Here is a 25,853-nt window from a genome sequence, read left to right on the forward strand (position 1 = left end):
CTGGAAGTCCAAGAAAACAGATGAAACATTGGACTTAAATAGGAAAAAAAACTACAAAGAAACAGGTAAAATTGTCCTCATTGTAACACTAACTGTACAGTCATCTGAATCACAGAACACCATGCTATAATTTAGTAAGCAAAACATTTCTGAGTAAGAACCTATATTTCTGTGTTGTTTTTTTTAATTGTTGTAATCATTGTTTTAAACGTCTACTTATTGGATGTTTTTCAGCGGAGTTGTCTTCTTTAACAGCTTTCACATCAGTTATCACAGAAGACCTGCACTCAGCCCTACTCAGACTATGTATGCATTATCAGTTTAAAATGCAGCGAGGTTGCCCTCTCCTCCACTGCATGTCCAATTGCATTGGCATGGTGTTGTACACATCAGTGTGGGGACAGGGATGTCTTCACCCACTGCACATGACCTGTTTGGTTTCTCCAAGCCTCCCAGAACACCTATTTCTGAAGCGGTCATTGCTGGATGTGTATTCATCTGTGCATGCACAGCAACTGTCTCAAAGGTACACACTTGGTTCAAGTACTAAGTGAATGTGGCTTACGTTTTCTAGTTGGATTGAAGCTAGTTTAAGGGGGGGGAGTGCAGCAAACAGCCATATTTTTCAACGAACTGAAGAATCAAAATGGATTATAGCTAACATTATGTCTATGCGTCTTAAGAAACTAGCAGTTAGGAGCACACTGGATGCAGAGTAAGCAGTAATGTGTAAACAGCTCCAGATTAGCAAAAAGACTTGCTTTTCTTACAGCATTTAATAAAGCAGTGCTTGAAAATTCCATGGCCCTAGGAGCCTTCAGAAGAGCCAGAGAGATCACTGAGGCTCATTGCAACGCCAGAGAAAATGAAGGGAATCTTATTTAATGTGCTAATGTTTCTGAATATGCCTCTATACATGTAGTTATAAGAATGACATTTTTCAGGGCTTCTTTCAAGTGAAGAATATCTAAATATGAGAGAAGAGGAAGCAAATCAGGTACACATCTCAGCTTGTTTTGATATTTAAGAGCTCCATTTCTATATACTGTGAACAAAAAGTTTAATAAATGTTTTGCTCAGAAGTCAGAAAGCATGAAACAGAATTCCCCTACCCTCCCTACAAATAACAAAAACAATTATGATTACCCTCCCCAGTTGCTCACAAGGAAGTTCCATCAATTGCTACTGAAATCAACTGTATTAATTGCACTGTTATATAATCAAGCTCTGTTATACAAATGAATGTTACAGACACAAATGATCCAGACCACTGAACTATTTCCTTTCATCTCCATTTCTTCCCCAGTGTTTTACTGCTAGTCCAGCATTGGGCTCTAACAGCGGTAGCTAACCTGTGGCCTTCCAGATGCTATTGGATTCTGACTCCCATCATGGCAGTGTTTTGAGGGGCAAAGCTACCCTGTTTCTCATATTTTAAGACATACCCATAAAATAAGCCATAGCAGGATTTTTAAGCATTCAAGGAATATAAGCCATACCCTGAAAATAAGACATAGTGATAGACGCAGCAACAATGCCGGCCGCGGCAGGAGGAGGAGGAAAAAAAAGTAAGACATCCCTTGAAAATAAGCCATAGTGTGTTTTTTTGAGGAAAAAATAAATATAAGACGTGTCTTATAATATGAGAAACACGGTACCTCTAGGGAAAATGTGCCTATACAGTTCTGGATACATTTCCCTCAAGGTCTTCATATAGCAACCCATGAGAGACTCAGCTAATGAAAGACCGTATGAGAGATATACTGTAGTATGTCTACTGTGCAACGAGGCACCATCATGCTGTGACCAGCTGCCACAGGAACAGAAGTGAGGAAACTCACAATATGATGTAGATGGACCACCGATTGAACTCATTTGTGGATTGGTTGGGATGATTGGCGTGTTTTTGTTTTTGCTGTTGTTTGGTTTGTCTGGGCATTTTATGCTCCACACCTACCTCCTCTGCCAATTTCTTGCACTTCTCTGTTCTTATGCTAAAGGTCTGGCTTCCCTGTGCTGTTCCATTATTCCTAGCAACTCTTGTATATGTCCTTAAGTTCCATTGCATCTATGTAGTTTCATAGATTGCAGAACTCTGGTGACTGGCTCTATTATTGAATAATTCTAGTTACAGGTAGGTAGCCGCGTTGGTCTGACGTAGTCGAAACAAAATAAAAAATTAAAAAATTCCTTCCAGTAGCACCTTAGAGACAGATACCTATCTTAAGAAGTGTGCATGCACATGAAAGCTCATACCAATGCCAAACTTAGTTGGTCTCTAAGGTGCTACTGGAATGAATTTTTTCATTGAATAATATTCACTTGTGATCACAAGCAAAAAAATTATCTGAGCTGTCCACTGGCCCAGAAAGGCACTCCCTCTAGGAAAGTGCAGAGAGTTTGAGTGTGGCAGCCATTGTCAATAGGAGTGATCTCAGAGATCACTCTAAACTTCTTGTTGACTAGCTGGAGGTGTGTGTGTCTGTGAACATTAAAATAAATGCATAAATGCATTTAGAATTTCTCTCTCTCCCTTCCCCTCTGCAGGTGCCAATGAATACTCCTGAATAATTAACAGAATAATTAAGAGAATATGTGCCCACTCAATTTATTGTCAAATATTACGTTTAAAACAGAGGGGCTTCTAACCTAAAAGGCAAATGTGTGGTTTTCTCTCTCTCTCAAAACACATTTTAAAAGCACATCACCAAAGGCTTGCATTCAGAGAGCGCGGTTTCATGTGCAATTTTGAAATAATTGTGTTTAAAAGACAATACCTTCACTCCCACATGTGGCAAGAGAACTGAATAATGCGACTAATTAAAATATGCTTAAAGGTGTGTGTGTGTGTTTTTAAAAAAATACATTACAATTTCATCAAGGAAAAGCAAGCAGGAACATAGCAGATGAATGTGTTATGAGGTCAATGATCAAAAGAAGAAAGCAACATGAGAATTTTTTGGCATTTTCCAATTGTTACAAGGAAAAGCGTCACTGAAAGCATTGTAGGTGCCAAGCTTCCTCAGGAGTAAGAAAATGTTGTACCATCTTCTTCTGTTGTCTTGACGCAGCTGGGCAATTACAGAAGCTGCCACCAGCATGGTGCCCTCCAGATGTTGTTGCACTCCAGCTCCCATTAGCCTCAGCCAGCATTGCCAATGGTCAGGGATGATGGGAGTTGTAGTCCCATGGTTACCCATCACTAGCATAAGAAGTCTTAACTATATACGTACCTTTACACATCCTGCACCTCTGAGTTTGGCTCTCTCATATTTTCTGCTTGTAGAGTACCAGAATCAGAATAATGATACATTGTCCAAAACAATGTCTTGAGAGCTTATGTGTCTTTCAGTACTCCAGAAACAAACTATTATTTGCAGCGAAACCAGGCAACATTTAATTTAGGAGGCTTCTTATACAAGAGTTTTACAGTTCAAAACAGAGTAGAAATACATATGTTAAATATATCTAGTGTTATTAACATGTTTCCATCATTGCCGTTCATGGTACTTCAGTTCGATTAAAACTACAGAGACAGAATCTTCCATCAGGGAGTTTCTTAAACCACATATTATGGTAATATCTCACCTTATTTCATTTTTTTATTTGATAATATCTCACCTTATTTCAACAGTGATGCACCTAAACATTTAAAGAAGAAGAAAACTATTAAAGAAAACAATAAAATGGAATTTTATTGAATTTTCGCAGAAGTGCATTAGAAGTGTACTATTTCAACACTCTCCAAAAGACAGGCATTTAACAGCAAGGAAGCTAAAGATTATTAACAGTCTAGCAAAACCCAATTTGTACAGTGACAATTTAAGTGCAGGCAATTTTCTGCCAACAAATAACCATAACAGGTTACCATATCTCTTGCAAGGTTAAGACTTAGTCATTATTTTGTGTTCTGAATGACAGCAGATTATTATTACAGTGATAGGCACAAATAAAATGAAAAGCTAATATTCCCTTATTGATTTGTGAACCTGTAAGAGATTTAAGCAGACTAGCCCAAGGTTTAATCTCTCACCATAATCTTCCTCACATGACAGGATGACAAAACGGACATCATGGATGCATGTAATTCTGATGTCCAACTCTGAACTCTGCTGAATATCTTCATTAACCAATCTTTTTTCGAATAGATATAATATACATCTGAATGAAAAATACTCTGGAACAGTGCACATGCGATTATATAGATTGATGAAGAAATTCAGCAGAGTTCAGAGTTGGACATCAGAATTGGACATTTGCCGATTATACGAAGCTTTACAGCTTGTTCTCCGCCGGGTAAATCTAGCACCGTGATTCATTTAAGGACTTTCAGAGACTTCAGTTTGTTGGTTTTGATGTAAAGTTTTTCACATTGTAATTGTTTCTGGCCACCGTGTTGCTTTTGATATTAGTAACCATGCTGTAGCAATCTGCAGTGACAGCAGTTGCCAGGTCAAGCACAAAGGATGTTCCACAGAATACATAGCATTCATCCGATACTGAAGTCAGTATTGCCTGAACTATGGTGGTCAAGCTCTTCCAACGGTGGCAGCTCCTAAAAGGTGCTTCTAGCCACTGGGGCTACCTGGGCCTGCACTCACAAAGCTAGATCCAGAATTACACCCTCCAACCCCGCCTGACTGCATATGAGCTATCAGGGGGAGTGCAACTCTGTCCAGGGAAGAAAACTGCCCAATTTCTTGGACACAGGAACAATTCGCCCACAGTGCCTCCATCATTTCAGGATTCAAGCTCAGCTCCCCCCCCCCCCATCCATCATTCTACTACTGTGTTCAGGCACTGGCCTAGGGACCGCATGGCCTGCCCCAATTCAGAAGTTACGGAGAAACACAGCTGAAATGTCATCAGTGTACTCATGGCAGCTTGCCCCAAAACGCCTAATGACAATTCCCAGTGGCTTCATATACATATTAAATAGCACTGGAGACCAAATACTGCCCTGATAAGGTAACCACCAGAGGATCAAAAAGCACTCTCCCAGTGCTACTATCTGAACTACTGTAGCACAGTGCCCCTAATTACCATTCCACAGAACCAGTCCAGGATACCGTGATATGAAAAAAAGAAGAATTGACAAGGTAACACATAATTTCTCAACACGAGTATTATTATTATTTAAGTGACATTTCCCAGAAGGAGGAATATATTGTACAGGAAGGGAAAGTATTTCAAATATAATTTATATAACGCAACAGAAAATTTATAGGTAAGATTAAATGAGATTGTATATCGGTGAGGGAAGTCAGGAGGGGGAGGGGGAGGGCAAATATCAGGAGAGGAGGTAAGGGGAGGAGATAAAGAATTGGACTGATATGATTGGATGAAAGGATTTTTTATTCTGATTTGCCAAGGATTGTATTTTACTTGGGAATATCCTGTTATTATATTATTCTATGTGTTTTGTTTATTTTGTATTGTCATTTTGGGATATTCTGCTATGTTTTGTAAAAACAAAAAATTAATAAAGAGTTGAACAGCAAAAAAAAAGAGTGCTTGAAGTGACAGGCTCTAACTCAGACATCCCCAGACTTCGGCCCTCCAGATGTTTTGGACTACAATTCCCATCATCCCTGACCACTGGTCCTCTTAGCTATCATGGGAGTTGAAGACCAAAACATCTGTAGGGCCGCAGTTTGGGGATGCCTGCTCTAACATGCACAAACTTTTGCTCCATGCATGTCAAAGTGCTGAATGTAATCACCGATACAGAGAAATGGATCCTGAATCTTGTCAAACTCATTTCAGTGTTAAAAATTAAGATCCACAGATGAAATTCCAGCAACTTTTTTTTTTGGGGGGGGTGGAATGGGGAAAGTATCCTCATGGAATGTGAGATGATAAACTGCTGCAGGCCCAAGCCAAAATTTCTATAAAAAATACTGGCCATGTTTGTTTGAACACAGGCAGCTCCCAATTTACATGGGGGTTGTGTTCCAAGGCACCATGTGCTTACATGACATTGCATACACCTGAAACATCACTAGAAAAGCCTGAAAACACCTTGTTCCGCCCCTGCCCCACCCCTTTTTGTGACATTTTCGGGTCACTTCTGGGTTCAGCGCAATGCAGGTGTGTGTGCTTGTGTACATATCAGACATACCTAAAATGGTTACTGCCTGTAGTAATTTCAAAGTTTCAACATACTTGTTCTACAGCCATTGCTTTGGTGTAAGTTAAGCTATACATTACTGCTTTTGCCATAGAGACCAGAAGCAGCTTGCTATTTGACCAGCTATCAACTATGTAAATTCACTTTCTCTGAAAGGAAGCAATCAGTATTGTACCTTCATTGTTGCCAACAATATTCAAACTGCAGTAATGCTTAATGGGGGAGGGACTAGGGGGGAATGTTTCATGCACTTTCTGAAACATATAGAAAGCTCTTCCATAAAATCCTAATAGAATTACCTACTAATTTAGAATTTTGCATTAGTGCAAACACTTTCAAGTAGTTACAATTCCTCAAAAAAGAAAAGCTAAGCCTTATGAAGTCCCCTTTTAAAATATAAAAATGGTAATTTAGTTGCCCAAATAAAAGAACAGCTATTCCATAGAAATGAATCTTCTCCATTTATATAGCTTTAGTACCAATACTGTCATTTGCACATGTTCCAAAGCAAGTAGGATTTCAAAAATTTCAAATGAAGTATTACAGTAAGTATCTTTGTGGGATAAAAGGATGGCTCTCTCTCTAAATAATGCAATATGTTTTGTTAAATCTCAAGGGTATTTCAAAAAGTACTTTCAATTTCTTCCTGCTTCATTCACGGAGATGTGAAGGATAATATGTCAGTGTATCATTGCATATTTCCAAATCTTCCGTATGGAAGTAATGCTGCTCAGGGGCAGGAGAGGAATCTGTCTTTGGCTCTGTACAGTTTCTCATGGTAAACTCCTTGGTGATACAGAATTTCATCTGGCCGATTATCTGTATATGACCCTGGTAGGGAAATAAAGCAAAAATGGAGCTTCTGTTTTAAAAGCCCACTATAGACATTTCTAGAAAAAGAGAAATATTAAACACTAAAGAGAAATGTTATTGGTTAATCAGTTGTGTGGCATTTGGGTGAAATGAAGCCACAATCTTGATAAACAAAGTGCTAGTTGCTGCATTTAATGAGATATAGGTGTACTACATTTTTTCATATTAAATAATATTCATTTTATAATGATTTTTTTTGTTTTTGGACTAAAAAGTTATATTGTCAAGATGACTAAGAGATAAGTAAACATAAACTAAAATGTATCATTTCAGATTAGGAAGGTTTCAAATTCTGTGAATATTAATTTGGATCTTAACAAAATTTGAGGACGACATCCCTCCAACATATGTTGAGAAATTGTTTAACAGATTTTCATCAAGGAATAGAGTGGGCTGAAAGGTTAACATAATGGATACAATTCTGTAAGACATCTTTATTTTCAAAAGTTGGGGGCAATCCCCACTTCAAGATGTCAAATAATGAAAACAATCTTTCTAAAAGAGAAACGTTGACTAAGATTAATAAACAGATACCTCTTTTTCAGGAAGACACTGAAGCTTTGGTGTTACACCATAAACATCTGTAAGAGCATCTCTGATGGCTGCCAGCTAGGGATTTAAACATGAAAGAGTTGAAAGAGTTAAAATACCACTTCAACAAATATTTACCCAAAAGCTTTATGGAAAAGAAATATAAAGAATTATATTTAAATCTTGTTTTATGATGCAACAGTAACATTTAACAGTTTACTAATTTTGTTTTACGATGCAACAGTAACATTTAACAGTTTACTAATACTATTATTACAGTGGTAGCTTGGTTCTCTAACATAATCCGTTCTGGGAGTCCGTCTGACTCCCAAAACCGTTTGAAAACCAAGGCGCAGATTCCAATTGGCTGCAAGAGCTTCCTACACTCAAGCGGAAGCCGCATTGGACGTTCAGCTTCCGGAAAACATTTGAAAACCGGAACACCTACTTCTGGGTTTGCGGCATTTGGGAGCCGATTTGTACAGGAGCCAGGCCGTTCGAGTACCAAAGTATTACTCTGTGTTTATTTATACTCTGCTTTCCCCCCAGACAGGGACTCAAGATAGCTTACAGATAAAATAGAGAAAGCTAAAACCACAGAACGATAATTATCAAAAAGGTACTCAACACAAATAGAATTAAAACAATACACCAAAAGACCTATTAAAAAACAACAACAAAACAATGGCATAGAACAATGCAAAACAATTTCTCCTCATACCTGGTAGCTGGTACTGCCTGGTGTTATCCCAACTTTTGAGAGATGACTGAAAGAAAGACATAATTCATCTAGCACTGAACAGGAAAAATTCACTACATTCAATTGTGTTATAGGTAAAGGTAAAGGGACCCCTGACCATTAGGTCCAGTCGTGACCGTCTCTCGGGTTGTGGCGCTCATCTTGCACTATTGGCCAAGGGAGCTGGTGTACAGCTTCCAGGTCATGTGAACCAGAGCAGCACACGGAAACGCTGTTTACCTTCCCACTGTAGCGGTACCTATTTATCTACTGGCACTTTGATGTGCTTTCAAACTGCTAGGTTGGGAGGAGCTGGGACCGAGCAACAGGAGCTCACTAGGTCGAGGGGATTCGAACCGCCAACCTTCTGATCAGCAAGCCCTAGGCTCAGTGGTTTAACCCACAGTGCCACCCGCGTCCCTATTGTGTTATAGTCAACCAATATTCAACTTTGTACTGAGGTAAGACACCCTAGCTTCAGTTTGGGTAGGATGATGATGAGACCCTAGAGGTGTGACTACCAACCCACATGAAACTTGTCCAGAGCGCTTTAGATTCTGTCTATACTTTATTTTTCCATGCACTTAATTTTCTCCTTATCTTCCCACAAGCTTCTTTGTTATTTTGGATAGTTGTTGGTATTCCTCAAAATATTGACCCCCCAATATCTAAATGCATTGTATTCAGTAGCTACTTGTTTGCCAGCGACATACAGAACAGATGCTTTCAATAAGAATGAATTGGAATTGGAGTCTTATGGTTTTTTAAAATATATTCTCTACTAAGCCTCAACTTTACTGGCAACTCAAGTTCTGGCCCACATAAAGAAATAATTAACATTTAAAGTGTTATAGACATATACTTTATCAATGGAAAGTCCTGGCTGTTGGAAAGCAGTGGCCTGCTAACATTCATGGTTATATAGCTATAGTAAATATAGCTGCTGATGAATGCCTGTATGTTGCAGAGGTCTCCGAAGAAATCCATTTCCCCACCTGCTAAGATCAATTCTTTTATAGAGCTCCAGAGCTTTACTAAAATACTTTTCCTCAGAATTAAGGGATTCCAGCATAGCAGCACAAGTCCCATGTTTCTCCCATTCATGTTTCCTACATAAAAGAAAACAAAAAGTGTTGGGTTACATCTTTAGATTTGGATATATTCAGAGGTCTACAAGAAAATTCTATAGCAAAAATACTTAAAAATTTCAGAAGAAAATTTCAAATGTGCACCTGGTTAAACTTCCAACTCAAAGGACTCTTCCCCTTAAGCACTCTCATTCTTCATATCATTAAACACTTCGGAAGTCTCAATCACAATGTTCATTTCTATGAGTATACTCCCAATGTAGAAAGAGGCCAGAGCGGCTGTCCCCCCCACCCATAAACCACAATCCCTAGATTCCCAGCTTTCATTTTTATAAAAAGTAATTGTCTAGCAACTGTAGAACCTGACATATGAGGCAAAACCTGCAGGCACCACCCTCATTTGTGGTATGAGAAACCACAAAACTTGCAGGCACCACTAGTGTTTTTCACCAAAGAATGAAGCCAGAGCAATGATTCACATTTAGGATCTAGCCAATTAGATGAAGAGACTCTTAAGAAGAAAGTTCTTGCTTTGTTTTCAAACTCTTTATGCTTGTTTTCCCTGGTGAAGTGATTGCTGCCCTATAGAAAAAAACCCAAGTATTCGTAATTTTAGCATAGGTGTTGTCAGGGGATTGTTGCGGCTACTCTTGAGTAAAGACGCTCCAGTCCGCTCTTTCAGAGTTTTATTGTGCATATTATTTACAGTGCAGAGATATCAGAAAACATGACTGCCTAGTCCGATTCAGAACCCGGCAATGGCTGCTTCCGGCTCTTCGGCCAGCATAAAAGCCTGGGCACCCCAAAGCGCCTCCCCCTAGCCCTGCGTGTGGGTGCGCGCCTCAATTTGGGCGCTGGAAAGGGCTGCGTTTCTTCTCCCGTCCTCTGGGTGGAGTGTTGCAGAGGCTCCGGCACCTCGCTGTGCTGCCCTTCCCTCTCTGGCCAGCTGGGTCGGTGCCTAGGCTCTGACGCGTCTGAGAACCCTTTCTCCACCCTGCTCCATTCCTCATTCACTCCTCCTGACCCGCTGCTAGTGCTGTCACTGGGCGAAGTGCTGGTCAGGATGACTAGGGGAGGGTCCCTGTAAGGGGGGTGGTGGGGAAGAAAGAGCGTGTGTTGATAGGGTTGGGTGATTAGGGTGAAATGGGGAGCTTTCCTTTCATGAAAACATTTGTGTTATTTAACTTAGGATCCAAACAGGTATCTGAAATGTGTTACCTACACCTTGCTCCTATAATATTGTTCCCCCCCTTATATTTATAGTTTAGTTTTTGTATAACCCTTACAGCCACCACCCAAATCAGCTCCAAGGTGTTGGGAGAACCTCCAAAGGAAATTGGGAGGCAATGCAAGAAGGGGAGAGGAAGGGCAAGTCCTGCTACGTAAGTGGAAGCCTGCTAGATATTTTCCCATTGTGATTTTGGGTTCAAAATTATTTCCCATATTGAAGAGAAACTTGTATGCTTGAATGCTCTTGAATCTTTTTCTGTATTAATGGAGTTCTTCAGGTGTTTGGTTCTGTATTTTGCAAGGAACCTGTTAGTACTCAGAAAGAGATAAGCTAGTAGAATGCTTCAGTTCAAAGACATAGCATTTTGCTTCATATGAAATTGGAAACCATGGAAACCACAAACGCTGAAAGCTTCTGCATATAAGAAAAACTAGGTGGTTTTTTTCATTTGTCAGTTGACAACAAAACCATCTTGTCCTTGTTCCTAGCAGATTTCCATTTGTCAAATATGAAGCACGATGTCACTAGCTTGACTGCATCACAGAAAAAGACAAAGGTTAATTGTTCAATATTCTCTTTCAGTGTGTGTTGTCATCGCTAAAACTTTGTACAGATTCTTCCTCCTTTCAAGGTTACAGAGGGTCTGTAACCTTGAAAGGAGGAAGAATCTGTACAAGGCTTTAGCGTTGACAACACACACCAAAAGAGAATATTGAACAATTAACAATTAACACGCACTGAAAGAGAATTAGAGAAAGGTTAAAGAGGAGCACCACAGATAGAAAACAGATAGGACTTTGCACATTCAACATACAAATTCTATTTATTTATTTAGGGTAAGTCCCTGACATATCAATGAGACAGCTAGGGAACAGAGAAAAGCAGCGCACATTACAGCAAGCTGCATTCTCTTTTATCCACTACCAGTTTTTGGGACTTTTGCACTATGTTCACATTATATAGCTTTGAGCTCCAATATGGAATTGTGCATGCAGCCATCAAGAGTGTGATGCTGCAACTATGGCCCAACATTGCCATTAAGGGAGATGTGTGGCTGGCTCTGACCCTTGATTCATTAGCAACATCTAGTAAAGTAAGACATATGGCATGACACACTATCACTGTGCGCACTACTCCTGGGCCCACTCCACTTTATTGGCTGCCATTTGTACAGGGCAAAGAACACACTGAGCACAGGGATATCATATCACATATCATTTTTACTAGACAGTTCCATGGAGACATTGGTTGTGACGGCAATATCCTCCCCGTAATGGCTAGTTCTGGCCCGTATTTCAGTCCAGTCTCAAACAGAGCAGAAAGCACCTTCAATTGGAAGAAACGGGAGTTATAACTCAACCATGCCTGATGGACTGCTTTAAAGAATAAATGCTGTTTCTGCTATATCAGACTTAAAGCAAGAAATAAATCTAAAATTCTGCCTGATAATGTCAATGGCTCAGGATTGTTGTGTCAGTAACTTTGTTACTTTATTACGTTGTATATTTGACATTGAATTGCTAGTTTTAACAAGATGGAATTGTTTTATTGATGTTTTAAAATGCTATCCATTGTATGTTATTGTTGTTTTTCATGTGACCTGCTTTGGGAGGAATTTTATTCCTGAAAGGTGCTCTAAAATAAATAAATAAATAAATAAATAGCACTGAGATCTGGTACATATATTCCTCTGACATAAAATTCCATATATCCTACAAACTTACAGAGGATTGGATCCAGACTTTGCCTTCTGCCAACATAAGGACTCACATCTGTCTACCCAAAGTTTCTGATTCAGTGCAGTCCCACTGACAGAAAGGGGGACATTTTTGTCAGTTCTTTCATCCTCCTGCAGAGGCCCATCTGGCAGTTGGGGAACACCCAAGAACAGCATGGGGGTGAAGCAAGGGGTGAGGTGAAATGGGAGGCAATGGTCCCCTTTTTCAGATGCTGCTGCTGTCAGCAGAAGAAACTCTGGATTTAATCCAGAGATTTGTGTGGGTGAAAAGGGAGATAAAGCAAAGGCATAATAATTTCCAGAAGTTCTGTGCTAGATTTCACTTTCACCTAGTTCCTACGGATGTCTAGAGTCTATCCACGCTGGAAAAAAGAACTGAAAATGAATAATTTTGTAACACTACCGAAATGTTCAATAGTGGCACAACTCACCAGAAAAAGGTATGGTTTGGATGAAGCACATCTGGCCAATATTTCTTCATGTCACCCATGAGATCCTATAAGGAAGGAAGGAAGGAAATAAAAGTTCTCATAAGCTAAAACGCAGCACTGAGCTCCATATAAAACATGCAGCTACACTGAGAATCTGATCCTATCCCTGGCTGTAAAGACTGTAGAGCAAACACAGGTATGGCAGCACCCCCATGTACACTTATGCCTGCAGACTTTAAATCACAAGGAGCCAACCCAGTATTTCAGCTCCTGTCTGGCAAGTTTTTTGGATGGGGCTCAAGGGGCCATCAGGTCTATTCAGCTACATCTGCATTAAAAAAACAAAGCAAAAAACTTGTGTGGTCATCTCACGCATAAGCTTCTTTCACACATGGCACATAGCAACAATGTTGAATCTTCTATTTTTGTACAATGTCACATATCTACTCTTAATTTCCACTGGGGTTAAATGTAAGATAAGTTTTTAAGTGTAAGCTGATTTGTGCTCCTCTTGGACAAAGAAAAGTGGAGCACAATAGATTTTAAAATAGTTATTTTATTTTATTAAAGTTTGTGAATCATTGGGCGAGAATGTTGTGTATTTTTATCCCTGTTTCCCTATTTTAAGTGACGCATTTCAATCTAAGGTGGTGCTTTATTTGTTGCTTTTCTGTATTTTTTATTATAACTGTGCTGTTATATTATTTTTTTCTTTTATATTTTATGCAGCCTAGAGAACCTTGTCATCAGGTAACCTGGAAATAACCTAAACAAACAAACAAACAAACAAACAAACAAACAGAATGCCTTCCAGACTCTACCACACCTTAAGACACCACACTCGAGCATAGAGGCTCTTACACAAAAAATTAAACACTTAAGGGTAGATGAAGCTGTCTTATATATACCAGCTCAGATTATTTGTCCAGCTAGACCAGTGTTGTCTACTCTGACTGGCAGCAGTCTTTCAAGATGCCAGTCTTAGAAGATTCTCATTGCCTATTAGCTTGTCATTTTAACTGGATATGCCTAGGAGTGAACTTGGCATTTTCCACATGCAAAACAGGTGTTCCGCTACTAAAGTATTATGCCCTTCTCTCTGGATACTTGCTCAAATAGTCCCAAAGGTGTTCTAAGAACTTTCTGGGTTGGCTTTCAGTGACAAGATTTTAACAAACACAAGGCTATACAGTGGTACCTCGGGTTACAAACACTTTGGGTTACAGACTCTGCTAACCCGGAAGTAGTACCTTGGGTTAAGAACTTTACCTCAGGATGAGAACAGAAATTGTGCAGTGGTGCGGCGGGGAGGCCCCATTAGGTAAAGTGGTACCTCAGGTTAAGAACAGTTTCAGGTTAAGAACGGACCTCCGGAATGAATTAAGTTCGTAACCAGAGGTACCACTGTATTAATCCCTATATATTCTAACACTTTGTCTATAAAATTTGGATTATGCAGAGTAGTAGAAAAGCAAAAGGACCAGGAAAAAGGTGGAAGGGAAGTCATATGGTATATGTATACATGCTGTATTTGGTACGAAGCTGTAAGTGGGGCAGGGGGATGCGAGGGAGGGGGAGGGGGGTCAAGTATGCTCTCTGTTCCTGTTTTTGAAAATGCAAAAAATATACCATATATGAAAAAACAAACACTTTATCTATAAAATAAAATGTAATGTCTTGTGATCCACCACAAACCCTTGGGGTGGGATAGTACAGAAAGAGATTTAGAATAAAAAAAGCATATCTGCCTCCAGTAGCAATTGACAGGCTATGAAAAATCTGGATGAGGCAACAACAAAAAACAAAACCATACTCAGAATCTGCATTTTCATATCATTTATACCTGAAGTTCAGATATGTCAAAGTGCCAAGTTTTATTACACTCTTCTGCTTTATCAGGCCTATGAGAGAATAAACAGAACAAAATTTAAATGCCACTAAACAGTGGGGGTGGGGGTGGATGAAGCTGGTCTACATAATATTGCAATTCGAAATTACATTTGGAAAAAATGAATCCCTTTTCTACAATATTATGCCTAATAGAAAGCTTTCACAGTATATCACTATAAAAACAAATAAGCTACATAAAAGCTTCTTTAGCAGTTTCAAACTGCATTGATATCCAATAGCATGTACCAGCAGAACTTGACCTGTCTATCAAGCATATCCTAAATATAAATGAATTTTTCTTTGTTCAAAATAGGGCAAATTACAGTGATAATGAAATGTGCAGAAATGCATCCATTTTAACCAGGAGGTACCGATCCGTACTTGCATTTTCTCATAGAGGTGGAGGACAATGGAAACAGTAATGAAGGCATTTTAAAATTATTGTGATTATGCATTTAAAGTTGTTGCCTTTCTTGAGTATTTCAAAATAGGGTGGTTAATTATTCCAAACTAGTGTAATTCAGCCCGTTCAGTAAACGGGCGCTAGAACATCCCGGGGTTCGGAGAAGCGCTTGCGCAGCACTTCTCTGAACCCTGGGACCTGTCCTTGCTGTCGGCGGCAGGGGGACAGGAACGAAGGAGGAGAAAGGGCTGCTTTCTTCTCCTTCGTTCCTCTCCCCCAGCCGCCGACAGGAAGCAGACATCCCGAGATCAGTCCTTTCTGTCTGAGGTGAGGGGAGAGGAACGAACAGAGAGAAAGCAGCCATTTCTCTCCGTTCATTCCTCTCCCCCCCACCGCCGACAGAAAGCACAGATGCCGGGGTTGCTGGCTTTGTCAGGTGGGGGGAGGGAGAAGCGGAGGACCGATCTGATCCTCCGCTTCTCCCTCCCCCCGTCTGACAGCGCGTTTTGGCCTCTTTCTGCGGCGGTGGCGCGTGGGGGGGCCGGCTGGCCCCTCCCACGGCCGCCGCTTCATTGGGGCGCTCCGCTGAGCCCAGCTGGGCCAGCTGGCCAGCGGGCGCCCAGGAGAAGGCCGTGATTCGATCTCTTTCTGCGGCGGCAGCAAAGGAAGCAGCCTCCTCCTCGCGCAGTGAGCGCCGGTTGGCAGAGGGGTGGGGGGTGGGGAGAGCGCGCGCGCGCGAGTGTGCGTTTCAAGTCTCTGCGGCCAATCCCTGTGTCTGTGGGGCACATGTGCAGTAGCGCGGACACAGGGAATACTGGACGCAGAGACACTTGCACATTATTATATAGGATGAACAGAGGTGGTATACTATTAACAGTCTTGTCAAATGTAAGACACTACCAGCTTATAAAAAGATGTAGTGTAAGTGACCATTGCTGTACTTAATAGTTTGACATGCATAAAGTAGGTGTAAAATAGTAAGGGTTAGGTGCCACTAAAACAGAGGTGGGGCATCTGTGGCCCTTCAGATGCTGTTGTGCAACAACTCCCATCATCCCTAACCACTGGCGCAGACTGGAGCTTATGGGAGTTGGTGTCCAGCAATATCTGGAGGCCTAAAGGTTCCCCAGCCCGGAAATAAAACCACCAAGGTTTGTGGCTGAGCATTCAGTGGCCTTGCAGCTAAGCATCCTCCTCCAATCCCTGAAGAATCGAAATTCAAGGCCATCACCATTCATTGGATCTGATGCATCACATTCCAATGAGTTTCTTTTTTTGTGGGGTTTCAATACGCAGGCTTTGACCAAAAGGAGTTATATAGGTCATCTAGGCCAAACTCTTAATTAAATGTGATATAATGTAGCATTATTTTCAGAGTTAAAACCTTACCAGAGTCCATGGATTGTCCAGTACAATAGCGGATCTTCTTTGCAATCATGTTCATTCATCTGCAGAAAACAAGTCAACCAATTTATCAGGGAAAGCCAGTTAAACAACAGCTAAACAAAAACACACACAGTTTTAAGCTAAAAATTTCCAATATTCAAACTTAGCTAAACCTGCCAATTGCTATAGCTGTTAAAAGAACAGGAGCATTAATATCATCATTATTATTTTTATTTATTAAATTACATATATTAAATTTCCATGCTGCTAAAAAATCGGTTATCTACCACTAGCTTTTATGATAGGGCTACATATACATTTGAATAAATGCATGTCTTTATTAACAACTCACCTTACATACTGTCACTGGCCACTGATGCACAAGGTACAACATTTCCCACTTATGAGGATGATCATTACTGAAACAAAAAATATATTTTTCAAGAAGTTTGAAAAACAGAAAGGCTGCAAGTAACAATAGAAATTTCGGGGGATCTTTAGTATCAATTTTTACAGCTGATAAAATGTACAGTTCTACCAGCTTTGTACACAGCAATCTAATACTACAATTGGGTTTTCTACTGCTTAGTGTACCCAGGTGGGCCCAGGTGGCGCTGTGGTTAAATCACTGAGCCTAGGGCTTGCTGATCAGAAGGTTGGCGGTTCGAATCCCTGTGACGGGGTGAGCTCCCGTTGCTTGGTCCCAGCTCCTGCCAACCTAGCAGTTCGAAAGCATGTCAAAATGCAAGTAGATAAATAGGAACCGCTACAGCGGGAAGGTAAACGGCGTTTCCATGTGCTGCTCTGGTTTGCCAGAAGTGGCTTTGTCATGCTGGCCACATGACCTGGAAGCTGTACGCCGGCTCCCTCGGCCAATAATGCGAGATGAGCGCGCAACCCCAGGGTCGGTCACGACTGGACCTAATGGTCAGGGGTCCCTTTACCTTTACCTTTACTGCTTAGTGTAAGATAACTTGAGCCATTTTCTATGGTCCTTTACTACAAGAAGAATGTTAAGGCTGTGATCCAAATAAACCGAAAACTGCAAGCAAAGTCCAAGATTTGTTCTGAAGCTTCTACAGTAACTGTTCAAACTGCTGAAGAAACACGTTTTTCATTTTAAAATGCCTTGGCAACCTTATGAGCAGTAGTGGTGGAAACAACAAAGAAATTTCCAGTTGCAAACACAGTTCTCCATTGTATGCATCAATAGATTTGGTGAACTGTGGTTCAAAGCATTCATTTCCCACATTTGTTTTGAGAAAAACCTGAGATGGTTCATCTTATGTGACGGATAGCAAATAAACATAGGCAAGCAGAAGTGAAATTAACTATAAGAAAATGACTGCTATGGTTATTAAAAATAATTAAACTAAGAGTAATACAATATGATAAGAAACACAACACTTTGTTTTTTGAGATTAGTTAGCTCACTTACAGAACTACTGTTTAACAAAGCCACACTCTAAGAGTAAAATGTGGGGCACACCTTACTGGAAGAATTTATAGTGAGATGGACATACATTCCTCCCCCCTCGGACTTGCAGGCAGGCTAGGATGTAGACTTGAAGTGTGTGTATTAGCTTCACTTTTGCCTTTTGTAAACAGGTTTTTGCATTATTTAAAAAGCCAACAAAACCAATTTTATGAGAGACCACAGAGGGATAAAATAAATTTGTGCCCACCATGGGAAAAGAATTTGCTTTCTCTAAAACCAGTTAAACATCTTAAAACCCTAGGTCAGTTTGTAGACCACTTTCTGGATTTATTTTCGTGCAATGCTGATTCTAAAACCAGGAAAGTAGAGAGGGGTGTGTAGAAATAATAAAGAGTATCTTCATTGCTCTGCCCACTTTTGCCTCTGGCTGAAAAGAGGTTATCCACACCTGCAATAGTATTTGGCTGAAATAGGAAACAGAGTTATGTTGTTGTTGTTGTTTAGTCGTTCAGTTGTGTCCGACTCTTCGTGACCCCATGGACCAGACACAGAGCATAGAAGTTATTAAAACTGCCTTTCTTCACTGTACAAGATGTTTCAATACTTACTTATCCTCCAACTCATGTGCAGCAGCCCCACCAAAGATAGCAAGCCAAAAGCACCCAACAAACAAACAGTATGGCGTAATAGGATTCATGGTCCTTTTTGGTGACTCTATGATAGAAAAGAAAACATGTAAACACAAGACCACAATCAGGCAACTGTTAGAAGTGAATGAGAAATCAAACTTTTGACCCTCCAGATTTTGTTGGACTCCAGCTCCCATTAGCACCAGTCAATGGCGATGGGATTTGTAGTGCCGCAACATCTGGAGGGACACAGATTCTCAATCGCAGTTTTAAAACACATGATACCATGAACGAGAACTGAAATTTTAGAAATAAAAAAATTCCTTCAGTAGCACCTTAAAGACCAACTAAGTTTTTATTTTGGTATGAGCTTTCGTGTGCATGCACACTTCTTCAGATACCTATCTGAAGAAGTGTGCATGCACACGAAAGCTCATACCAAAATAAAAACTTAGTTGGTCTTTAAGGTGCTACTGAAGGAATTTTTTTATTTTACTTCGATCCAGACCAACACGGCTACCTACCTGTAACCTGAAATTTTAGAAATCAATTGCTGCCAATCAACCTGCAATAGAAAGTTGTGCATGATTTTCAAAAAGGAAAACCATACATGTATCCTAATGTTTATCCTTTCATTTACTAATCTATTTGTTCTGGTATCCATTGGGGGCAAATACCAGATTTCCTGATAGACAAGTCCTATGTATTTAGTTCAGAGCTACACATATACTCAATTCAAATATACAATGTGATTACTAGTATTTCTTGCTCCAGCAATGTGCAAGAAAGTCACACCTAGTGACATTACACCTTTGCAATTTTTAAAACTGTGAACCCTAGCAATTAAGGCTGCAGTCTAATACAAACTTAAATGCTGTTAAACAAATTGAAATCAATTGACTTAACCAAGCCTAACTCTTTGGGTTGAATCCAACCTTAGAATGTGGCCTGGCCAACTTATGCAGTAAAACATTTATCCTGATAAACTGAACACAACACATTTAAAAATGGGTATATTCCTCTGAGAGATAGCACAGTCACTTTGCTTTTCTCCATAAATGCTGGCTGTTTGGAATACAGTGGTAATACAAGTATCTTATTGGGTGTCATTCTTCCTCTCTAGGCTTCCTAATGTTTCCTGCGAGATTTCTTTTTCTCTCTGTTGAAATAACATGGATCTTAACATGATTATATGGGGGCTCATTCCAACGTTACTGTAGGTAAAATATCCACATGCGGATGGATCCCAAGGAGCATAGCAGATCGCTGTTCCCCACTTCCTTTGCGGTGAGAAAGGTGTGCACAAATCTGATACCAGATAAGGTGGTGGTGGTGTTAGGGAGCTAGCAATGGATATATATGAAAAGCGAAGGAACCTGTAGGAACTTGGCAAAATGACTGTGTGCATGAGAAGGGAGGAAAAACGGGACTTGATGAGAGGGCTCAAGAGAACAGAGTGAGCCTTATAAACAAACCAAGCGGTTTGGGCCTTCTATAGTTTCTGGCTTTGCTAAAGCCATTAAGTGCATGCAAACAAATTTGAGCACTACTCAAAACTTCCTTTAAATGTCTTCAAATGAAACCCCTGAGAATTAAATGGCACTAAAAAGTAGGCAGATCACAAAAAGCCAAAACTCTCTCCATAAGTCAATTAAAAGGGAGTATTTGCATTTAAGCTGATTCTGTTCTGTTCTGTTCATGTATCAGTTTACCTGGCACACAACTCCAGTCAGATCAAGTCAAAACAGAATCATCTTCAAACACGATAAAATATATATGCATAAAGCAGAACTCTGATTCCTCTTCACTACCACTCACTTCTTGTGCTTTTCCTTGATGAACTTCCTTTATTTCTCATCTTAGTTCCCTACCAGCTTGACTACCCTAGAATTAGAAGTGCCCCCCCATTCCGCTGTTTCTAAAACATTCAACAATGCTCTATTATTTGCGTTAAAAACAACCTCTCTTAAAAATTATCATCTTAAACCTGGGGGCTACACTATAGACACTACTATAACATTTACCCTGGGACTACAGTGCTGAAAGCAGCACACACTGAAAACAGCATACACTGGCCAATGTCTAGGGGACCAAAGTCCATATAAGGCTGCTCATGGAAAGGGGGAGACAAACCTGGCCACATTCATTGGTCAGAAAATGAGCAGATGAAGGAAGTTTGATTTCCTCTCCTTCAGGAAAGAACCCTTGGTTTCAACTGCTAGCTATCTTGGGGCTGAAGAAGCAAGGAGGAGGAGGAGATTTTGTTCCATTTATGAGCCAAAGAATGGGTGGCAGGAGACTAACTGCTATTCAAGAAAGAACAAGAACAAGGGAAGGTTGATCTGGTCCTCATTCTGTACAAATGCCTTCTTTTAGCTCACCATTTTGTTCTAGTCTTAAATAAGCAAACTTCCTTCTCTACTTATCCCCACCAATTTTCTTCCTGTGTTTCTCTTCGTAAGCATAATGACAGTGACTTCTCTCTTTTTTCTTATTGATGCAAGCTGTTTGTTTGGGGAGACAGCACTTGTCTAAAAGAGCAGGATAAAACAATAAACACCTCCCAAACAGGTCAATGAGGTCTGAGCATATTTAGTGGCCACAAAATGCTAGCTAACTGTTGAGAGGGGGACAAGAGGAGGGAATGACAGATGGTTGGCGCTAGCACCACTTCCTCAGCTATAAACAGCACAAGACTCTAGTCACAGGAAGAGGTGTGGCTCTAGTCACAGGAACAGGTCTACAGGCTGAAGCAGGGGGACACAAATGTTGGCTGGCCTTGCCAGACAAGCCAAGAACTGTTGTTGGCAAGACTCTGCTCCTCATCTTCAGTGGAAGAAAATGCAGAGAATCATAGAACTGTAATGGTGGAATGTACCCAAGGGTCATCTAGTCTGACCCCCTGCAATGCAGGAATCTCAACTAGATCATACAGAAGATGTTTATTCAGAAATGAATTCTGTTGTGTACAATGATATTCATCCTCAAGTAAGCAGCCTCAGCTCCTGACCTTGTGAGGCCCTGTTCTCCTCTCCAACTCCAACTTTTAGAGAAAAGGCTTGTTTTCATGATGGCCAACTGAGCCATTTGAGCATTTTGGCTGCCCAATGCAAGAACAGCCTGTCCCAACTTTCCCCAACAGAACCAAAGGAAAAGTCTAGGGCTCATTTTGGCTCTGCACAGCCAAAAGATTCTGAACACCTTGGCCACCTACTGTAGAGAAGGAATCTTTCCCATTCTTTTTTGAGCCCTTCAAAGCTTAACACAACTGCAGGGAAGATCCCCTTGCATCACCCTCATTAAAGGGTACAGGAAATATCTGTCATAGGAAAGGAAGGGTGAGTGTAGCATGAAGGCACATGATACAGTAATGTGGACATTTCATTACAGTAATCTGAAACTAATCCAGACAGTGCTTAGACACGAGGCTGCTTTGGATGCCTAGGGAGAATATATTGTCTTACAGAAGAAAGGTAGTAGTATATCAATGCAAATACTGGAAGCCAGAAAATTATCAAACCAAGCATAGAAACTAGGTGCTTGTAATCAATTAAAAAAGCATCTCCGGAAAATGCAGATTGTGAAATGTTTTGAGAACAAAGAGGCCACAAATCTAAAAACAATTCCTCTAAACTCTACTTGTACCCAGAACTTCCACCATGCAACTCACTATAAAATAATTCAAAATCTCTTCCCTTCTTGACATGCGCAGCATATGCCAATACACTTGGCAACACAACAGCTCCGACCCGAGGCAGCCTCGCATAACAGAAGTGCCCAATACACACATACAGCTGCTCCCTAACCCCCCTTGTTCGAAGTCATCCTTGCCGAGTTACATGGTACAATCTCCCAACTGCCCACATGGTTCAAACGTCCTATGCCCGGAATGATTTCGAGGAGAAAAGCCCTAAGAAACTTCAGCCTCCAACCGCCGCCTCTCGCCCAGCGTCTTCTTTGTGGCTACTAGAAAATGTTCACTGCTGCGTATTCGCAAGTACTGTACTACTTGTACATAGGACTAGATACCAAATTGTGTAGGTACGAAGTTCCACTAGTTATTGGAAGTAAGTCCTATTAAACACAGTGTGACTTACTTCGAATAAACATATCATACCCGGCTCTACAGCTGCAGCTCTAAGCTGCGTATTTATTTAGAACTCCAAAACAAAACAAAACAAAACGCACCAGGGAGACTTACTTCCAAGTTTCAAGAGATTACGATTTGTAAAAAATAATAATCAACTCACAAGTTTAACCGGCTGTTTTTGTACCTGCCTTGCAGGAGCTGAACTAGAAAGCTGGTGCAACGGGGGAATCAGCTTTCGCTTCCCTACAGGAACCAGCACTTCCGCTGGGCGACTAAATCCCGCCCACACACAGCCTCTCGCTGAGCCCCTTGTGGGTCGTTCGTGTCTAGTCAACGGAAAAGGCGTTGCATAAATACAGCGACTGCAGTCTGCTATGCCTCCACTTGTCTCCTGCATATAATGAAAAGGATTTTTCTTTTTCTGTTGCTGTTTGCCACAAATATTCAGATGGCTTTTCAGATCTCAGGGTCTCCACCCCCCCCACCTTCTTTAGAAAAAAGAATGTTCGTGGCTCCGTTTAGGATTTTTATTTTTTTACTACAGTACTTCCTAGTTTTACAAAAGGTTACTGGAGTTTGAAGCTTTGAAACTGAAACTGAAATACTTTATTGTCACTTGTACAATTTGTATACAGCGAGATTACACGAGCACCCCCACTCAGCTCTCTTAGTCTTAATTCCCCTCGTTTACTGACGCACACCCACCAAACCCAAGTCAGTTGCCCTGTTGTTATCTTTTCATTCAGCAGCCTAACAGCCCACGGATAGAAGCTTTTCTTTACCCTGTTGGTGCTTCTAATCATGCTTCTATATCTTCTGTCCAAGGGCAGGAGATCAAGAAAGTACTGGCCAGGGTATGAAAAATCCCTAAGCATCCTTTGGGTTCTTAGGTTTCTGTAAAATCAGAAAGCTTACACATGCCAAACCTAAACATTTTTGTTTTGTTTTTTATTATGTATTTTGCGTTTTTCGCTTGTATTTTTATGCTGTGAACTGCCCTGAGATCTTCAGATGAAGAGCAGTGCACACAAATTCAAATAATAATAATAAAAATAATAATGAAGAAACTACAAATTACCAAGTACAAACAAACAGACCCATTAAAGACTCACATGGTGTGTTTATTTATAAGTCTCATTAAACTCAATAGTGGTTATTCCTAAACAAGTAAGCATAATGCATACTTGTCTTCGGCTTCAGAAGTCAGCAGTATTAAAGCACTTCAGAACAGATTTTTGGTGCCACCTGCAGCATAATTCTAGAAACAACACACTAAAAATTAATCATGCTATTTTCATTTGAAAAAAGGAATCACACTGAATATTAGGGTAGCTTTTCACACTAAGTACAATGCACATTTCTACAAGCTTGGTATCAGCATTAGTTTGGGGGCTTATTTCATCTGTTTGGCAGGGCCACTGTGCAATGATAAACACTCAACACAATACTGTACATTACATCTTGGTTTACAGCAGACTGGTTTAGAATTCCATCAAAAAGTGGCCCTAGAAGTGTTGTTCAGCACAGGTTAAAATCACTAAGGTGATTGTTGCTTTCTTGTTGCTTTCAGCAGAACAAAATCTAAAAGGAGTGCAAATATTTTTAAAAGGTAAGCTGATTCCAATGTTACTTACCGGTACACCCAGGCATCACTAAAGTGTTTTAAGCTGACCTGTAACATCCACTCTGAGTGAGATTTTTCTCCTCTGCATTACAGTTACATTGGATGTTTCCTTGCTCCAATGAAATTATAAAGCTGCAATCATATGCACACTTGTTGTTGTCATTTAGTCGTGTCCGACTCTTCGTGTAAATCTCACTGAACATAGTGAGTTCAGCTTCTTAGTAAACAGACATAAGATTGTGGCATAAACATTTCTGGCCCTTTCCAATTTTGCTAGCATCTACCATTTTACAATTCCACCCTTCCTTATTTGGACTGTCATCTGATTTAACCATAATTAGTACAATAGGTGCAGGAACCAGCAAAGCAGCCCAATCCTGTGCATGTTACTCACAGATAAAGTGTTCATAGACAGGTGCAGCCCAAATAATTTCTGACAAAACCTTCAGCTCTTGATCTTATTAGTTACCACACACATATTTTCAGGAAACAGACCTTAAGACACCTAACTAGAACTTATGGGTGTGTTCACAATTCCACCTTAGAGACAATGATATTGCCCCCCCCCCCAAAAAAAATTTGCTTTGCCCCTAGCTGTTGACATCAACAGTTTAATAAGTGTCAGATTCATTTCTGTTTGTGGGTGTTGATAGGCAGGGATGTCTTTACGCATGCAAAAAACCAGTAATATTTAACCACAAAGTGTGTTTTGGACAACATGTAAGGACAGATTAAACACCCAGCAGTGCAAACACAAGTGCACAGTAAACGGAAGTGTGAATGCAGCCTTAGACTTTAGAGTTGTACAGTATACAATAACTTATACACAAGAGAACCACTGAAATAATGAACCTCAGATAGTCCATGACCGTTCATTTCAACAGGTCTGAGGAGGCATAACATTGGGTACAACCAATAAGGCTTGAGTTTAAATAGTTTTAGAATTGGGGCATAAGTAAATGCTTCATGAACTACAGTACATTTAAGGATGCCAGTCATTTAACAAAAAAACAGTGCCTAGTGGTTCAAAATATATTTAGGGATTGGGATCCTAAACTTGCTTAATTTAACTGGAGTAACTCCAATTAAATTAGATCGTACTTCCTTCCAAATACATGTACATTGAATTAGATTGCAAGTATTCATTGTTTTGGAGTTTGGTATTTTTGCAGTTCTCAGTTTATGCAGGCCCTTTCTCATCTAGTTATATTCTGCGATAATGAATCTTCATTGGACAATAGTCCGCGAAGAGCCGTGGGGCAAATGAACTCTATCATATGAAAGTGCAGTGCATATTCTACCATTTTGCATGCCAGCCAGAGGGGGGGGGACGTACCAACAAAACCCCGCTCTATGTATTTCCATTCAGGACTGAGCTTGAGCCTGCAATCCTAATCTCCATTTACCTACCTGGGAGTAAGACCCGTTGAATTCAACAGGACTTACTTCTGAGTAGGCACAGTTAGGATGGCAAGAACCGCAGAGCCCCATCTAGCGAAATATCGTCTCCTTCTAAACCTCCCGCCTCTCGCGCTCCCCAGCCAATCGCGGAGCCGGATCGCAAGCAGCCCGTTCGTACTCGCACATTCGACGCGCGCGGAAGCGCGGCTCGCTGGGCAGCCTCCTCCAAAC

The 25,853-nt window shown here is 40.5% G+C and overlaps 1 protein-coding gene across 4 annotated transcripts; it reads right to left on the reverse strand.

The window, feature by feature from the left end:
* Nucleotides 1–1,667: 1,667 nt before the first annotated feature.
* RNASET2 (ribonuclease T2) lies at nucleotides 1,668–25,686 on the reverse strand. 4 transcript variants are annotated; one of them, XM_060272820.1, is made up of 10 exons: nucleotides 25,668–25,686; nucleotides 18,487–18,592; nucleotides 16,793–16,859; nucleotides 16,444–16,502; nucleotides 14,605–14,662; nucleotides 12,762–12,826; nucleotides 9,269–9,382; nucleotides 8,256–8,301; nucleotides 7,538–7,612; nucleotides 1,668–6,961 (listed from the first exon to the last, which is right to left on the reverse strand). In XM_060272820.1, exons 2-10 carry the CDS (start codon nucleotides 18,573–18,575, stop codon nucleotides 6,782–6,784), a joined length of 753 nt encoding a protein of 250 aa, XP_060128803.1. In that variant the 5' UTR covers nucleotides 18,576–18,592; nucleotides 25,668–25,686; the 3' UTR covers nucleotides 1,668–6,781. The 4 variants fall into 4 exon arrangements, with proteins under 4 accessions (XP_060128803.1, XP_034964462.1, XP_034964461.1 ...); XM_035108571.2 differs by lacking the exon at nucleotides 25,668–25,686 and adding an exon at nucleotides 22,786–22,871 and having other exon boundaries at nucleotides 1,669–6,961; XM_035108570.2 differs by lacking the exon at nucleotides 25,668–25,686 and adding an exon at nucleotides 22,782–22,861 and having other exon boundaries at nucleotides 1,669–6,961.
* Nucleotides 25,687–25,853: the final 167 nt, after the last annotated feature.

Source organism: Zootoca vivipara, chromosome 3, assembly GCF_963506605.1.
Source record: "Zootoca vivipara chromosome 3, rZooViv1.1, whole genome shotgun sequence".
Classification (NCBI taxonomy): domain Eukaryota; kingdom Metazoa; phylum Chordata; class Lepidosauria; order Squamata; family Lacertidae; genus Zootoca; species Zootoca vivipara.